General features: G+C 37.4%; 1 protein-coding gene across 1 annotated transcript; it reads right to left on the reverse strand.

The window, feature by feature from the left end:
* Nucleotides 1-385: 385 nt before the first annotated feature.
* Nucleotides 386-19,237, reverse strand: CTBS (chitobiase). Its single transcript, XM_016220618.2, has 7 exons — nucleotides 18,998-19,237; nucleotides 15,854-15,992; nucleotides 15,138-15,346; nucleotides 7,015-7,186; nucleotides 5,087-5,184; nucleotides 4,568-4,729; nucleotides 386-1,351 (listed from the first exon to the last, which is right to left on the reverse strand). The coding sequence occupies exons 1-7, from the start codon at nucleotides 19,235-19,237 to the stop codon at nucleotides 1,160-1,162; spliced, it is 1,212 nt and encodes a 403-aa protein (XP_016076104.2). The 3' UTR covers nucleotides 386-1,159.
* Nucleotides 19,238-19,499: the final 262 nt, after the last annotated feature.

Genomic DNA, 19,499 nt, shown 5'->3' on the forward strand with positions numbered 1-19,499 from the left:
TTATATGGAAAATGGTTGGTCTTACTCTGCTGTAATAATTGTGTAAATAGGAAATGGAATATTCATATAACAAGTGGTTGAATCATCATTTATTTCAATTCAGAGGGGAAAAATGTACAGGGAATGCAGGATATATGTAAGCCCAGAGTTTAAGGATGCAGACTTTTAATCTAAGTATTTATAGGAACTAATATAAGTGCAACACAGTGTTCTTAATTGCCTTGAGAAGAAGAACAGAGACCTTTATACATTTAGAAAGGTTCTTTGCACAAAATGTCTCTTTTAGAAAGATAAACTACTTGAGAAAATGTCTAGATAATTAAAAGTAAAATGCAGATAAAGAAAAATTTAACCATGAAAACTAGCCAAAAATAAAGTATAGATGTTCATAGTGAAGGAATTTTAATAATTGGAAGGGTAAATGACAATGGATACAATCAGGTTCAACAGCAAGTTTTTTCTATTGTAAAATATCAGATATAACCACATTAAAAAATTTAGTTGGAAAACAATAGGTAGGTCTAACCTATTAATGAAAAATATTTCTAAATTATCTTCTTGAATTTTTTGAGTATTTTAATCCTTTATTTTTTCCTGTGGATGGTTGAGTTTAATTCATATGCCTCAGAGAACATGAGTATTATATGGAGTTAAGGAGCATGAAAATTATTTCCAGCAGTTTGATGAACCTAAACAGGAGACTGAATTGCAGGACTTAAGTTTAGATTTATTGAAAAAAAATAAAATAAAAATACAATGCTTTTCAAGGACTAGGTTTTTAAAAATCTCTTCTAAGCAAACATTTCCACTTCAAATTATATATATTTAAAAATCAGCATTTATTTGTAAGCATGTATGGTGAGAAATTAGCATGAAATTCTGAAAGCAGTTGTTCCTAATTATAGTATTAAAACATAGAGGAATATTTAATATAGTAAGTTGACTTGTTTCTTACCTTTATGTTTCTGGACACTGAAGTTAATATATGTATCTTTCACATTCAAACAAAGCATCTCTTTATTCTCTGTTTTTATACTAATAAGTAAAACATATAGCCAGATGACAAAAATGTATAAATTTTTTATCTTCAAGAAACTAGATCTATTTTTACAGATCATTTTCAAAATCTTAATAGTTTGACAAAAGGTGTTCATGTCTGTCACAGCTTTGGTTTTAAGGCTTCCCACATTTCTTCAGTTTGCTGTTTGGCTACAGGCTCTACAGAGTAATCAAGACAGTTTGCATTCCACATGCCAATGCCCCGTAAGCCACGGATTTGTATATATTCTGCCTTTAAAGAAATGCTCTTCGGGTTATCATACCACACTTGATGAAAACTACCAGCAGGATCCTATACAAATAAATGAAAATGGATATTTTAAGTATTCATTACAATAAGAGGGAAAGCATTTCTTAATTTCAAGGATTCAAAAAAGATACAATGAAATAATAAAAATTTAAGGACACAACACTTTCCCACTCTATGATTCCATGGCTCTGTATGTGGTACTTTGTAGATATCATTGCTTATGGCATTTTTAAAAATTGATTTCAGAGAGAGGAAGGAAGAGAGGGAGAGAGAGAGAAACATCAGTCATGAGAGAGTCATCCTGCATGCTCCCTACTAGGGATCCAACCTGCAACCCAGGCATGTGCTCTGACTGGGAATTGAACCCCGATCTGGTTCATGGGTTGACACTCGACCACTGAGCAACGCTGGCTGGGTGCTTGTGGAATTTTTACAACAGCAGAGATTACATAAATAAGTCTCCCAATATCTTCCATTTAAGGTCCTACTCATGCCCTAAGATTCCTTCTTTGCCCTGATCTGATGATTATCAACCACGATGTATATTTGAGTCACTTGTGGAGCTTTTAAAAGTACAGATTCCTGGGACTCATACCAAATGAAACCTATTGAATCAAAACTTCCCAGGCTAGTGCTGTGATATTTATTTGTTTTTTGTTCTATTTCCATTAGGTAATTATGCAGCCAAGGCTAATAAGGAGGATCACTGCTGTGATTCTCTGATATACCAGCTATATACTTTTTTGTATTCCCTACAGTTCCTAGAAATGTGCCTCGTTAGGAGCTCAACAGATGCTTTTGTTTATGATGAATTAGTCAAATCAAAGGTAATGGCAATAGACAAGGAAAGTAACTCCTTTTCTAGGTCTTACAGAATTGATCTAAAGAGCCTGTCAGGTCTGGACTTAACGCACACAGGCCGTGGCTGCCTTATGCACTCAGCTGATGAAAACCATAAACTAGAAAATGGTCTTATGCTCACCTACCCTGTAAAGTCCTTCTCCGCAATAGCATCAGCCTCTATCTAGTACTAACAGTCTCTCTTAGAAGGTATATCATCTATTGGATAAAGGAAAGAGGAAAGGAGCAGGTCTAGGCAAAAAGGTAGAAGGGGAAAAATAGGAGGTAAGAATGGCCTGTGGTTAAAAATAATTTACTGATTTTTGTATACATCTGGGAAAATTTTTAAAGGCAGTTCTTGACTAATGCCAGTAACATTTTATTTTATGGTAGCACCACTAGAATTAGAATAGTCTTCTAAAACGGCTACTTTGAAGGACAGTAGTCACTTGATAAATAAGCTATGGCGTATTTAAGTATAATAGACTCATTACATACAAGCCTATTTTATACTATATCTTATATTCTGTTCTTTCACATATTTAGAACTGATAAAAGCCATGCATGCTCTGGTAATAATTGTGATTCACCATCAAAAGGCAACTTGAAGAACCTGTATGTAAATATAGAAATATTTATTTTTGAAGATTTAGGAGCTAACCCCAATACATATACCTTTGAATTTATCATCATTCTGGCTAGTACTCTGAGCCTTTTTGAAATTTCAAATGCCTCGAAATAGTGAAGGATCAAAGGATGGAAAACTGAGTATATGTAAGATTGATATATGCATGGTTACGGCATAAATGCCTTCAAGAATATCAAGTACCATGATGAAGCTGCTGTTGCTGAGACAGCATAGGAAGACAGAATGATCCTCATAAGTCACACCAGAAAACGTGCTTTTGGTTGCTGCCAGTTTTACAGTGAATAAAAAGGAACAAAAGAGGTGTAACTGGATTGTTGTGTAAAAGTGCCATGGAGTGAGTGGCCTTCAAGGCTCATCAAACATTTCCTGAATTCTAAAACCTTAGAGAAGGTGTCTTCTTATTCATTAAGGAAAACATAAGACAGGGATTCAAAAACACTATGTCACAATGTCCATTATTATTCTACCTTACGTATTTCTAAATTATGTATAACTGGTTACATACAGTCTTTACAGGACATATCCATGAAGCACTCTTCCCCTAACATTCCTCAGAGTGCTGGGAAACAGGGTTCTATGTTAAGCAATTAAATGGCTTATGTACTGTGGCACTTCTCAAATCCTTTACATGATGTACATTTTAAATCTGCAAGACGGACGTAAAGTATGCATTGTTTTCCAGATATATTCGGCCATGGGGTGTGTGTGTGTGTGTGTGTGTGTGTGTGTGTGTGTGTGTGTAATATTAACAGTTCCCAGAACAGAGTTCTATAAATACTGTGTGGCAAAGGCAATGTTATAGTATGCCCTAGTTTAATTACTAGGTGTGTATACTAGATTCTAAAGTTTAGAAAATTCTACAGTAAATCTTTCTATATAATTGATAAACAGGCATGTATAGACGTGAATCCATTTTAATTTAATAAATATGTATTTTTGCAATCATTTTTTACAAAAGAGTACCAGACCATTAGTTAAAAATAGATATTCTTATTGGAATTAAATCATATCTTTTTAGGGATCCTTTTACAGTAACATAATCCAACGTGAATTCAAAGATAGTGTGTACTTAAATTTTTGAGGTGTGTAAAGTTATTATGCTAAAGATAAATTATGAAAAATATAACTTTTCTTTGCCTCTTTGGTATGGCAATTCCTATTTTTCAAACACTAACTGACAGAATTGCTAATCATTCACTCCGTTTCTTCAAGTCTCTGTAATATTTTTAGTCTCTGATTTTAACATTGTTTTTTTCCCATTGGTCTAATATCCCATAGTTTCACTGAATTGTGAAATGAATTTGAAATGATGCCATTTTCTACTGTAAAGTCCATGATGGTGCATCTCTTCTTCTCAGCCTCATTCCTTCCCTTCCCGCATAAGTCTTTATCTACTTTGAAATGGAGGCTTTCAGAGCTAGCAACTTGTATTGGCCCAAAGCTTATTAGAAGCCACAGTCTTAATACATATTTATCAACTATTAAGGAAATCCTGTTTGTGATAGGCATGTTTTTATTACACCACCTACAATGACAAGTGGCCCATGCAGTGCAGTTCCATTATGACCATCACTGAAATTGCTCACCAGGGAAGTCAAGTTCCTGATTACACAGATTCAAAGACAAATTTACTATTGCAAACAGCAGTCCATATGCTGTACCCTAAAAGAAAACTGATAGAAATTCTCCATATCAAATATGTAATTGTGAAAATATGCAATTATGAAAACTAATAGAAATAAATGTTCATAACCTGTGAAAAATCTTACTTTATAGTTATAATATGGAGACTTCTGATTTTCATCCCACAGGATTCCAGAAATAGAACTATTTACTTGCTTCATAATTTTTTTATAGGGCACCTGACGTCCTGCAGCATCACTACAAGGAGCTCCCCGGAAAGGGACTTCGTTAATGGTACAAACATGATCCTAGAAATGCAAGAATGTTCATGTTATAGATTATAAATTAAGCATATGCAAAGAGTAAAATCAGAAAATATATCAAAAACTATTTATTAGAAAAATATATACTATAAATAGATATCCTGACTACACAGTATTAATATTAAATTTCATTACTAAATGAAAATATAGAACATTCAGACACTTTCATGGGATTGAATATTTAAAAATAAACTCTCCCTTTTAGTCTCAAAATATATTTCAGGAATTTTAAAGTTTACATATTCTATATGTAGAATAATTTATAAATATATATATATGAAAACAAGGTCTAAAAATATACAAAAGAAAAAAAAAATTACATAAGAAGTGAGTTGTTCTTACCTCTGATAGAGACAGGCAGGTATAATCATAACCATACCAGGGAATGCCCATTACAAGTTTCTTAGGGTTAATGCCCATCTTGATGTAGTCATCATATGCTAATCAAATAGGGACAGAAAAACCATATTTTTTCTCTTCACCTACTAATATGTTTGTACAAGCTATGCAGCTTTACCCTTTTAAAACAGGTGCATTTATGCAAAATACTAAGTGTTTCTCTGATATTCTGAAAGTCATTCCTTAAGAACTATAAATTCTAAACCACTTTTTAAAAAATGTATCTTTATTGTTGAAAGTATTATAGATGTCTCCTTTTTCCCCCATTGACCCCTCCACCTGGCATCTGCCCCCCCCTCTTCTAAGTCACTTTTTAATCCTTTTCTTTTAAGTAATAAAAATATGCAAAACAATTAAAATCAAATTGGTACCAAAAATTACAAAATTTAATTCTAGAAAGAATGACACATTTCAGGAAAGCATGCTGATTGTGTCTATTAATTGCTAATGTGTATATTTGATATTCTAGATACTAAAGTTTGGATAAAGTTCTATAAATCTTAAACTTTCTGTCTGGGGTGGTTGCAGAATTTCTTATAGAAAGCACAAGTGTTCCATGTTTTACAAATATCCTAAAAATATGAATTACAGCTGGGGATGAGAAATGTCCCCCTCTTACTCTGTATTAGATAATCTGTGACTATAGAAACAAAAAGAAAAATGAAATTATTAGTATTATCAGTCCCTTTCTGTCCAATGTTGCAAAATATGTTTTCCACCAAGAGAAGCTCCAATATTAAGCAAATTTGGTACCTTTCAGAGCCTTTAAAGTTATTGTGTACCATTCAATATCCAAGAAAGGGGTGGGGTATGCATCATTCCCAAACATATTTGATTATGAAACTTTTATTGATAGAACACAATTATTATCTCTTCCATGAAACAGTTTTGGAACACTAGATTAAATAATTACTTTTAAATTGTAACAAATTATTTGCCAAATTTTTAATATTATGTGCTGTGATCAGACTATTCTGTCCAAACAACTAGGACATAATAAAATGAGGCCAGGTTCTAAGGTTTTACCTCTATATGAAAACCAATCAACAATTAAATCAGTGCCAACTACCACTTGAGTCCATAAAACAGCAAGCAATCTTTAATTCAGTTGACTGATGGGATACAAACCAATCCAAACTTTGGAAAGGATACTGCAAAGGCCACATCATATGAATGACAGATCAGAAGTGCTCTTAAGTGTGATGCTGTACAGGCATACTCTCCTTACTGCACTTCAGAGATTCGCTTGCTTTGCAAACTGATGACAGACTCTCCACCAGCAAAATGATTATGACTTGCTTTATTGCGATACTAGCTTTATTGCTGTGGTCTAGAACCAAACCTACATGATCTCCTAGGTATGCATGAAATTTGTAATACAGCATGTGTACTAACAGTAAATGTCAAGTAAGATAAAGCCAGTCCTATCAATCATATATAGAGGGTACCCACATCATAACTATCCTTGCTGTTAAATTATTTGACATTGGTTATTTCAACAAAAAATATCTTGTCAAGTTCTAGATTAAAAAATATCTCATTCATGTAATTCTGAGAGAAGTATGTTAAAGTGAAGTTAAAACACCTGCTTTAATTTCAACTATATAATACTTAATAGCTGTGCAATCAAGATAACAGCCTTCATCTCATGCGTAATAGATGGTTAATAAATAACATACTTATCCTGCAAATATGAAAACTTTAAAACTTTTTGTCACCTTTAAAGCTCTCCAAATTAAGTGTTTTTCATGTTTCAAGAAAGCTTTACAATGGAAAAGGTATACAAATGACTTAGAAATACTAAAATATGTCTTAGTGTTTGAGGTTATGGAATTAATGATAGCAATAAATGATTATTTGGTGTATCTTACCAGTTACTGTCTGATTATAGGGAGCATTGGCTGCTGCAATACATTCTGACCAGATCTGACTTTGTTCATCATAAGACATCACAAAGAGAAAGTCACAAGCATCTGCAATTCCAGTATAATTATAGCACCTTCTGTCTATGCACTTTGGAGACCAAGCTACATCAAAGGTTACCTGTGGAGAAATGCAAACCATTTTATGTAACATGATAAAATATGCATATTATATCAGATGATTGTTGATTACATATTCTCTTGCCTCTTACTACCCAAGAAAACAGAACTGCTTTCATATATGAATGTAGGGTTTGACATATGTGGAACTAGAACAGTTCTAAGAAATATTTTTTTGCCTACATGAACTGATCCAGACATATAGTTTTGGACAATGTTTTAGATATATATTTGGATAACATACATATATTTGGACCCAGAAATAGTTGGACATATACAATGACTAGGAGCAGAGAGCTGTGTAGAAGGGGAGTTTTAAACTCAAATGTCTTCAAAGGTGAGACTGAAAACTCAACAAATTGAAAGAAATAGGTGTAATGACGGTAGGGTGTGGTAGAGCCTCTGAGCAACTGGAAAATAAAAGCACACTAAAGTAATTCAAATACAAAAGTTTTTTTTAAATTGTGCAGGCTAAATCAGTCAGTCATATGTTGGCACAAGCTGACTGGCCTGTGTTGGAAGTTTGAGCCCCTGATTTACAATTACATTATTACGGTAGGTTCATTCCAACATTACAGTTAAAGAATAGTGGTGTTTTATAGCTACAGGTATAGATAATCAACTTGAAATGTTGAACAAATCACTTAAATGGTCTAATTTTATGGACATTTTGTAAAGCACTGATTTACAAAAAAAAAAAAAGCTTATAAAGTGAAATTTTTCCTTATTGGACCCTGTTTTATCACTGCTTCCTATTACAAAATGAGAGCTACACTATTGTAAAGAAGAAACTAAATGATTATCTCAAAGCTGAGAAATTTCAAATCCACTTTGTAAGTCCTTACCTCTCCCCTAAGCATTAAGAGTACTTTCATCTGTTCTGTCTCATCTCCCTAGATTATATGTAAATCCCCCTTTCACAACATTGATTCATTAATTCATCATTGATTCCTTAATTCAATAATGAAATAGATTAAATTCATTAATTTAACAACATTGATTTATTAATTCAACAAGTAAAAGTCTTTTTTTTGTGTGGCAAGCACTGAGCTGGCACTCAGGATACAAAGTTAAACAAGACATGGTCTGTGTCAGGGTCAGGTTTTGGAGGGGAACTAGTTGGCTAGTTATGTTCCTGGACATCTTTCTGACTGAGGAGATGAGCATGGAGAGTGTTTTTTTCTCTGAAGAGTGGTAGTACCTATAAGGCTCTAGAGAGGAAAATGGGGAGAAAACAGGCAGGGACCATGAAAATCAGTGAAACAGTTCATCTGCCCCTCACAGAGCCTAAGGCACTGGTTTAGATCCACCCTGATGAGGGAGATTATGCAGTGAGAATCTGGAGAACATTTTCTCATGAAAGTCACTCATTGGGGCACTCAAGGCACAAGCAGGGCCCAGGGGACAAAGTGCTTATAGAGCTGGAGAGAGCACCATTTCTCCTCCAATCTGCCATAGACTGCACTTCTTCGGGATCCTAAGAGCTCAGGAACCCTGTGCCAAGTGGCAGTGAAAATAAAAAAGTATTTTCACCTGGATTTCATTGTTAATCTCATATTTTTTAAAAGGCAGTATTAATATTTTAGGTAAATCAAAAGACTGGTTCTAATCTTGGCTCTATTGTAACTAGGTCTGTGTAACTTAAAACATCTAAATTTGTGTTCCTGCCTATAAAAAGAGGGTGTGGAAAGAACTCTTCAAGAGCATTTCTAGCTAATTCTCTGACCAAAATTCTGTAATCTTAAATTATCACCTTTTCCTCAAAATACATTTCTCTTTCCATACTCTACTATAGTCATTGGGGGGGGGGGGGTAACTAGTTTAAGAACCTTTCTGACTCCTTTTCCCTACACCCCATCACTAATCTCACATCTCCCTTTGCGGGGCTTCTCATAATTGTTTAGCCCCTTCCTTTCCATTAATTAATTCAATAAATAGTTATTGAACACTTGCTGAGTGTTAGGGTTATGCCATCATCCCAATCCAAACCATAAATCCTATTATTGTTAGTCCTTACCAGTTTCCCTTTCTCCTCTAGGCTAGTTTATATACTGCTACAGAAGATTTTTCTCCAAGCACCTTCTACAAATGTAATCTGTTGCTTACAGAATAAAATGCATACTCTTCAGTCTGATATTCTTGACCTTCTACAATCTGGCCTATCTTGGCAACTGTGCTTCCCACTAATTTACCTATCATGAACTTGACATAGGAGCCCAAATTGTTTTACTTACCCCTCGAACAGGGAAATAGGTATTCCTCCTGCAAAGTCTACTCAATCTCTTCCTCCTTTCCTTTTCACTATAGCTTAATCAGCACTAGCAACTAGGTTATTTTGTTCACATACCAATTCTAATCTATTAATAACAGCAATGTAAAGAATGAGGGAAAAGTTTCTGAGACCAAATCATGTGAGGAGAGGAGTCCAGTAGCCTGCATACCAGATATTTGCTGCTCTCGATTTAAATTGTACTCATCTGAAAATCTGGTTTCCACATTGACAGACCTTCCCTACCTGCATAAATCCACAGATCAATCCTTATATCATTTATTAATTTTTCAATAATTCTCAAATTCATGCTGACCAAATGTATCAGAATCATCTGGCACAACATGATAAAAATACAGTTCCTAGGCTCTATCCCAGATCTACTCAGTCAGTCACTGGGGATATTTTTAACAAGCACTCCCAGGTTTGAGATAGGTTTAGAATCACTGGTAAATATTACTTACATAATATAGAATATAAAATATATTTTACATATATATGTAACATATATATTTTCTAATTAATTATTTTAAACATTTGAAAGGCAGGTATCATTCATTCACTTGATTAACAATTTTTAAACATTGTGTTAGACATGCTTAAAGGGGCTGGTCCCTGTCTTCAAAGAAATCACTGTCTAGGCCTAATATTTTGTTTTAGCTTTGTTGAGGTATAACTGACAAATAAAATTGTAATATACTTAGTGTACAATGTGATGATTTGATAGGCATATATATTATGAAAGGATTCCATCAAGTTAATTAACACATCCATCAACTCACATATTTACTTTTTGTTAAATCTGTGATAGCACTTAAATTCTACTTTATAAGCAAATTTCACTTATATAGCATTATCAATTATAGTCACCATGTTATATAGTAATCCTCAGACTTTATTCGTCTTTTAATTGGAAATTTATGCCCTTTCACCAGACTCCTTTACTTCTCCCAGCCCCTGGCAAGCACCTACTCTCTGTTCCTCTGAGTTCAAATTGTTTTTTTAATATTCCACACGTAAGCGATACCATGCAATAATTGCCTTTGCCTGTCTGGCATGTTTCCCTGAGCATAATTCCATCCAGGTTATTCAAGTAGTCACTAATGGCAGGATTTCCTTCTTTTTTTGAGAGAGAGAGAAACAAACATCGATTTGCTGTTCCACCCATCTATGCATCATTGGGTGATTCTGGAATGCACCCTGACCAGGGAGCCAACCCGCAACCCTGGCGCATCAGGACAATGCTCCAACCACCTGACCTACATGGCCAGGGGTTTTCTTCTTTTTTAAACCTGGATAATATTCCTGCGTGTGTGTGTAATCACATTTCTTACCCATTCATCTGTTGACAGACACTTAGGCTGTTTTCATATCTTTGCTGTTGTGAATAATGCTGCAATAAACATAGGAGTACAGATACCTCTTTGAGAGAGTGATTTTGTTTTCTTTGGATATATACCCAGAAGTAGGATTCCTGAATTATATATTACTTCTATTTTTAATTTCTTGAGGAACTATTTTTTGTAGTGGTTGTATGAGTTTACATTTCTACATTTCTACCAACAGTAACAAGGTTGTATGTTTATCGGAATTTATCAATTTCTTCTAAGTTATCTAATTTGTTGTATAATTGTTCATAGTCATTTCTTATGATCCTTAGGATGTCTGTTTTATCAGTTGTAATGTCTCTTCTTTCATTACTGATTTTCATTATTTGAGTCCTGTTTTTTTTTAGTCTAGCTAAAAGTTTGTCAGTTTTACTTTAAAAAAGCCCCAGCTCTTAGTTTCATTAATCTTTTCTATTGTCTTGATAGTCTATTTCATTTATTTCCACTCTGATCATTGTTATTTCCTTCTTCTAACTTTGAGCTTCGTTTGTTCTTTTTCTAGTTTCCTTAAAGCGTAAAGTTGGGTTGTTTATTAGAGAGCTTTCAACTTAATGACAGCATGCATCAGTATGAACTTCCCTCTTAGAATTGCTTTTGCTACATCCCATGAGTTTTAGCATGTTTTATTCTCTTTCGTTTGTCTCAAGATATTTTTATTTCAATTTTGATTTCTTCTTTGACCCATTGGTTGTTCAGTAGCACACTGTTTAATTTGTACATATTTGTGAGTTTTCCAGTTTTCTTCTTGTAATTGATTTCTAGTTTCATACCATTGTGGCCAGAAAAGACACTTGATATAATTTCAGTCTTCTAAACATTATTAAGATGTGTTTTGTGGCTTAACATATGCTGTCTCCTGGAAAATGTTCCATGTGTACTTGAGAAGATATGTATTCTGCTGCTGTTGGATGGAATATTCTGTGTATGTCTCTTAGGTCACTTTGCTCTAACACAGCTATTTTTAACCGGTGTGCCGCAAGAATTTTTTAAACATGAAATACCTGACTATTTAGTCAGGGGCATTGACCTCTTTTCCCTTAGATCAGAGGTGGGGAACCTTTTTTCTGCCAAGGGCCATTTGGATATTTATAACATTATTTATGGGCCATACACAATTATCAACTTAAAAATTAGCTATGAAAAGAGCTCCTAGATGTATTGAATTTTGAGTCCCACTTCGGTTGCCTTGGCAGGGCCAGACCAAATAATTTCACGGGCCATATAGGGCCCAGGGGCCAGATGTTCCCCACCCCTGCCTTAGATTGTCAAAAAGTGACAATAGCCAACATAACAATAGCCTTTGGTGTTGCCCTGTCTTGAACCATAAATATATAAGACATATAATAAAGCTTCATCTTACTGTCATGTTGTATAATAAGGTTGTGTCTGATTGGCTAATTCTTGGTACCAAAAATCCTTATATACAAGTATAGGCACCTGATTTTTTAAAAAGTCACTTTGGAGCAAAAAGGGTAGATAATTATAATTTTTTAATAAATCAATAAAAAATATACCAATTTTTGTCAGACTGGCAAAAAATCTATTTTTTGGTGTGCCACAGAATTTTAGTAGTTTGTGTGTGCCATGAGATGAAAGGAGCTGAAAATTGGTGCTCTAATATGTCATTTCCTTATTGAAGTCTCCCTATTACTTATCTGTCTGCATAATCTGTCTGTTACTGTAGTTAGCTAATTATTGATGGGAAAGGAAACAAAGGGGGAGACATTGTTGAGCATATTCAGCTGGGAAGCAGAGGCCTGATTGCTTCACCAGGAAGCTACAGCTTCATACTCCCCCCAGGGAACCACCAGTCCTTTGCCCACAGATCACTGGGGAAAGGGATAGAAAAAAGGCAGAGGCAAACACATGCCCAATAAAGTAAAAATGGCACAGGGGAGAGGTGTTGGACCATAGAGGCCTGTCAGTCTAATCTGGGGAAAAGACCATTGGCTAGGGAGTAGACCCTAATGCCAGCCCTAGAAAGTGAGAAGCTAATTCATTATTTTGAATAAGCTTCTGGTACCTCCCAAGCCTGAGAATACATAATTCCAGGTAAACAAAGAAGCTCTCTCTGCTCGGTAACACGCACCAGCCCTGTTCCTTAGTGTTCTCCCCCGCCTGGGAACACATGCCCATGCAGGTCTAGTGGCCACCTGGCCCATGGCAAACTGTGCAGGCTCCCAAGGACTATGAAGCAGAAACTCTGGGCATTCATTTTTATTCTGGCCCTGCTGAAGATATGGTTGGACTTTTCCCATGGCGGGATGGAGAGAGATGGGACATTGGGAAGCCAGGAGGAGCACTCTTTTGATATTGCATCACAAATAAACGACGAGGCATCACACAATCGCCCATGTGTGGATCCTTGAAATGTTTTTCTTGCAATCCTGTGGAAGAGTCTGTTTCCCACCGACAACATATCTACTGCTGAAAGTGGAGTATAGAAGTCCCCTACTACTGTAGTATTGCTGTCTATTGCTTCCTTCAAATATGTTAGCATTTGCTTGATATATCTGGGTGCTCTAATGTTGGATGCATAGATATTTACAACATACATTGGTCCACTTGATGTGTCTCATAAGTTCCTTAAGGTATCTGCAGTCTTTTTCGTTCTTTTTTCTTTTTACTGCTCTGATTAGATGAAATTCTCTGCCTTTAAGTTTACCGACCTTCTGCTGGATTCACTATTTATTGAACCCAGTTCTGTTGAATTAGTTCTGTTGTTATTCTTCATTTCTATTTCTCCTTAGTACTTTTTAATATCTTCTGTCTCTTTGTTGAAATTCTCATTTTGTTCAGACATTACTCTCCCAACATCAGTGAGCCACGTTGTGACTATTATTTTGAATTCACTATTGAGTAAATCACTTATCCCAGTTTCATCAAGGCCTTTTTATAATGTTTCATCTTGTTATTTTGTTTGGGGTCTAGGGAGGATTGCAGTCCCTACCTAGAGGTCTTCTAATTAGAAGCCAGACCCTCTTGCAGCAGCTTGTAAAGTATGTAGTCAACCCCTTCCAGGAGAAGACTAGAAGACATGGTTTTTTGTCTGCTCTTTCTGAGCTGAGCCCTGCGGGGAATACCCAGGGCAAGTGCTCAAGTGCCGTGGGAACCTCTTCTTTGTTTGCTACCATCCTGTGAGATTGGTGAATGCCAGCCCTGCTGGCTTTCAGAGCTAGATGTTTGGGGGGGCCTATCCTTCATGTGGGAGCCTTAAAAGTTGGAGCACTAAATGTGCTTTCCAAACCTTTCACTCCTCAGAGAGAAGCTGTAGTTGGGGGTTCCCTCCCTATTGTATGGTACTGTGTCAGGAGTGGAGTTTATGGCAAGAGCATGTCTCACCCTTTCCTACCCATTTCGATGTGGTTATTTTCTCAATCACCGGATGTGTAGGCACTCAGCTAGATTCTGGATTTCTCTCCAAGGAAATTGTTTCATTTGTAGCTGTACATTCCGTGTGTCCACTTGAGGCAGGAAAGTCCAGAGTTTCCTGTGTCTCCATTTGGTTCAGAATCTCCTAGCCTAGGAGTTCTTAATCATAATCTCCTATGAAACTCTTTAAAAATATGGACTCTGGGCTCACTTAAGCCATGTGGATAGTAATCTCTGGGAGTTGGTTCCAGTGTGAGTGTAAGTGTGAGAGTATGTGTGTGTATGTGTGTTTTTCCCATGACTACTTGCTATCTTGATATATGGCCAGGATTGAGAATGACTACTCTGGGGCCACATTATCCTTTGTTACCCATAAATTGCCTGGCAAGATGCCTTGCACTATAATCTTCTGCTCTAATCATGCTCACTATGGCAGTGGGAAGCACACTGCCTTTTGTCATAGCTCTGACTAGATCTATGGAGTTAGTCCTTTGAGCCTTAGTGGGCCTCAGGAGCTTTACAAGTAATTCAGAGTCTATGGAGCAGCTGACGTACCTCTACTCTAAGGCAAGAGCTGTCTCTGTCCTGAACTGGTGAAAGCAGGCCTGAACAGCATAGCCGTTTCTGATTCTTGCTGATCGCTTTGCCTATCTAATATTTCTAGTCCTGCTGTGAGGTTAGAAGGTGGGGCAATCTGTGTTGTATCTTGATGTCAGATTTAGAGACATCTTAGATTTACCACCTTAAAATCCTATAAAACTTCTTTAATAAAACCTCCAATGTTCCAGAAATATTTTTTAGGACACAAGTGAAATTTTTTCTACTCAATTACTATAAAACTGAGATCCTATTAGTTATACCTTCATGAATACATTTTGATAAGAAAATTTAGAGATTTCCAAAAATATCAAAGGAATTTTTACCTGAGATCCTTCAATTTCACAATGGAAAGAATCTGTTGTTTCCTTGACTAAAGCAGTTAATGCATCATATTCAGGTGATGAACAATTAAGTTCTTGCTCTATGTCTATATTAATTCCATCCATGTATTGTGTTTTGGCCAAGCTAACTTGTTGAGATATCCAGGATGCTCTGAAATTAGGATCAATGATATCCTTTAAGGACACATCTCCTGTGAAAGAAATACACATCTTTTGTGCATATGTGCTTTTCACATTTTAATGACATTTACTTCACAAACCCATTCGAAAGAATTCAAAATGTCCTTTAAACATCTCATTATTTTGGAATAGTAAGCTCCCAATTTAAGTCTTCCAAATGGAGAAATAATATACCAAAGTAATAAAAAGTTATTACTCATTTATCTTCAAAATAACTGTTATGAGTAATTAGTAAAATTATCCTCAAAGTAGAAGCAGAAATTGTGGACCAGGACTAGCTATAGGTCGTCACGCTAATTAGGAGTCACGTTTTGCTGAAAATGATGCAGTGGTTTATTTAATTCTTAAATAATACTTATATTTGCGAAATGAATTAAACAATATTTAAGATTGAGTTTAGGATGCTAAAAAATATACCAGATGAACATGAAAGGAAATTTTTTGGGAAGTAGGAATAGCACATGATGCAAGTAAACTTACCAGTTGTCCAGACACACCTACTAAAAACTGTCACTCACCTTTCAGCACTACTCTGACTCCTTTTGAATGAGCATAGCACATAAGTTCTGAGTCATATTTTCCAAAAAGTGCCACAGTTGTAATCTGTGACCAGTCATAAGATTTCCAAGTTTTGTCACCAACATGAAACACAAAGACCTGCCAAGACAACAGGGATAAGCAAGCACCATCACTTAAACCAAGAATAATATACTGACCTCCCCAAAATAACATTAAACACCAAACATATGCCGGGCTCTGGAGGCTCTGAGAGTACAAGAGTGAATAAGACATAGGCATAGGGGTCCCAATATAACTGGCGGCAGGGGAAAGTAGCCAACCTGGAAAGTAGGGAAGGATAGCTAGGAGGAGATAGTGGCAAGTACCAGGGTTTGGAGGCAGAGAGAACAGGTGGTTGTGTAACAATACTAAGTATGGCTCTCGCCTAGAATTTGGATTGCGAAAGCAGGAAGAACCAGAGAATGGCAGGCAGGGTTAAATTGTAAGAGGCCTTGAAAGCCCTCTTAAGAAATTAATATTTTATCCTGAAGGAAAGGACTTAAAGGAGAATTCATACATTTCTATTGTAGGTCTTCATTTATGTATGCATTTTTAGAAAAATCCCTTCAACTGAAGTGGAAATGGATTCAAGAGAGGCTAAAACTGGAGGCAGAATATCTAATAGGGAAGCTGTTGGAGGATCCAGGCGAGAGATGATGGTGACTTCAACTGATGTGGAGCAGCAGACAGGTGAAATTAATGAACGGATCTGAAAGACCCAAGGATGCAAAATTAACAGGACTTTGTGGCTGTTTGAATGAGTAAAGCAAGAGAAAAAGAGGAGGTTGATAACCCTCAAGTTTCTGGCTGCTGTAGGTGGAACCATAGATACTGCATTTCTATGAATGAGTTTTGGTGAACCTGACTTCTTAGAATAGTACTCAAGTTAAATTCTAAAGCAGACAATGTTGTGTTTCTCTAGTATTTTTACCCCAAAGATAATTCTAGAAGCACAGAAGGCTCACTGATTATTATTATTTTATCCCAAATAAGGTGTTAATTGATTCAGTAAATACTTATTGAATTCCATCCAGTAAGGTATAGGAAGAGTATATTGCTAGGCATTAGTGACAAAGAGGTTAAAAAGAGAGAAGAGGCCCATTATTTAAGTACTATAGGTTAAGGGCTGCACGGGAATGGAGGGGGCCTTGACAGCTCATAAGGGGGACCTGCTTCCAAGTTGGGCAGGAAAACTTCACTGGGGACTACACACTTAGGAAAGGACTGAAATCTGGGCAATGATCTGGACAGGATGGAGGAAATATACCTATGGACAAAAAAAAAAATCTCAGCAGAAAGATCAAAAAAAAATGCAAAGGTCTCAATACGTCAAGAGAATTCTGAATTTATGGAACCAAAAGAAAGTCAGTGTGGCTAGAACACAAAATCCTTTAAGTACATGGAATCAGATGAAACTAGTAAGGTAGGTGGTAGCAAGATCAAGTAAAGCTTTGTAGAGCAGGGAGGATTTTATATTTTATCCTGAGATCAATGCGAAGCCATTAGAGTATTTTAAGCAGTGGGAGATCACCTGGCCGCTGTAGGGAAGAGTAGTGGGGAGAGTTAGCTACAAAAGTTAAACTGGGCATTTCTCAATTTTCCAACCTCCTGATTTTTGTTTTGTTTTATTTTGTTTTACTTTTCAGAATTAACTGTGCATAACTCATTTTTCTGCTAAGCAATTGCCCACTAAAGTAATAAAAATTTTAAAATGTGAAATTGAACAGCTCCTTGTTTTTAGATTCATATTTCCATCATAAACCTTATCCTTTATTTTTTTCTATTGAAATAATCTCATTGGTCCAACAGGTTATCACTTTTCATAAATCAGTTAGATTTCAGAACCATTTTTCAGTAGTGCTTTGCACAGAGATTCACTCCAGCTCTGATGTTTATCTGAGTTTATTAAAATGTTAATAATGCTAATGGGGAAAGAGATCAGGGCAACTATTTTGAATGTTTTATTTAGAATTTTTTATATTTGATTATATGACAGATCCCATCAATTTTGGGGGCCAGTTTTTCTTTAACTTTATTTTCTTATTAATCTTTATTTTCATTCTGATAATTAAAATTGAACTTGTTTTTAAAACTATGAGGGCTTGTAATATAATAGAAATTCTAAAAAATAGCTAGATGAACCAATTGAAAATACAAGGGAAAAAAGTCTTGGGGGTTTGAAAAATATAGAAAAGGTCAGTAGAGAAAAAGACCGTTTACTATGAGCATAAAAATGTTTTGCTTGTTTGCACAATTGGTTTTCCAAATGCCCACAGCACTGTCTACCCTGCTAAGAGGTATTGCAGCTACAGTTAAGTCTTTCAGATGTTAGGTTTCCATTCTAGGCAGGTTCTCCATCGTTAACTTTACGCCACTTTTATTTTTTTCTCCTAAACAATGTATACTTTTTTTTAAATTGGCATTGAACTGCCCAGCACAAACTGAAATGGCTAGATTAAGAACTGGCAATTGCTCCTGCACTACAAAATAACCATCTTTGGACTTAGCCTTTTCACCTCTCTGATGTCCAATTTCTGCTGCAGTCATCAGACTCTAGGCGGTCAGGTAGTTTTCACGCTGCCTCCGAAACAGTTTGATTCAAGTTGCCTAAGGCCTTACAAATTGTTAAGTGAGTAGAAGGAAAATACACCGAAAGACCCATTTTTAGCCCCCTTTTTGGGTGGTGTTTGAGAAGCCCGAGGAAAGGGGGTGGGTATCGGGAAGCAGAGGGAGGCAGAGCACCCTGCCCGCCCGCGCGGCTGCAGCGCCCCCTCCCGGCGGCGTCCTCCCCTCGCTGCTCAGGGAGCGGCACTGCCCAGCTCCCCGCCCGCCCGCCGCCGCGCCGCAGCGACACCGCAGTAACCAACGGCGCTCGCGCGTGGAGCCGGGTCTGGGCTCGAACACTTGCGGTGAGAAGTGGGCGTAGTTACCCAACCCCTCGGAGCCCGCGTTTCCTCATTTAAAAGATGAAGGAAATCAAGAAGAAGAAAGTCCCTGCGCGAGTGTTCAAAATGGTCTCAGCACCGCACCACCTCCTTTCGGGGCTCTGAGTTCTTGTTGAGCTTAGAGGAGCGGGCGCGGAGGGGCAGGCGGGAGGCGCCTACCTCGAAGCTGGGGCGGCGGCGGACGGGCTGGCACAGCGCGGGGTCCCGGCACGGGCACGGGGCCCCGGCCGCGAGGGGCAGCAGCAGCAGCAGGCCTGCGATCCCGGGGGCGCCGCCCCACCGGCCGCCTCGGAGGCGCCGGGGTCCGCGCGGTGGCCTGGCCATGCCGGGGGTCACTCGGCGCCGGGGGGTTCCTCGGGCCGGGCGCGGAGGGGCGGGGCCTGGAGTTTTTCGGGTCATGTGGGTGGGCGGGGCTCGCGGGGTGGCACGGGGAGGGGCGGGGCCTCAGCCTCGGCTGGGTGCGCGCGGGCTGGGTGCGCGCGGGCTGGGTGGGGGCTACAGAAAGGCCTTTGTGACAGGTGCCTCCAGGGAGCCAGCGCCGCTGGCCACAGCCCACCAGTTGACTTAATCAAGCCTATATCCTCTGTACCGTTTCTATCCCCAGCACCCTGCAGCTCTTAGCTGTGCGTGCGCTCCTTGTGGAGTAGGCTGGTGGAAGGTT

The sequence above is a fragment of the Miniopterus natalensis genome, chromosome 9 (assembly GCF_054644295.1).
Source record: "Miniopterus natalensis isolate mMinNat1 chromosome 9, mMinNat1.hap1, whole genome shotgun sequence".
Lineage (NCBI taxonomy): Eukaryota > Metazoa > Chordata > Mammalia > Chiroptera > Miniopteridae > Miniopterus > Miniopterus natalensis.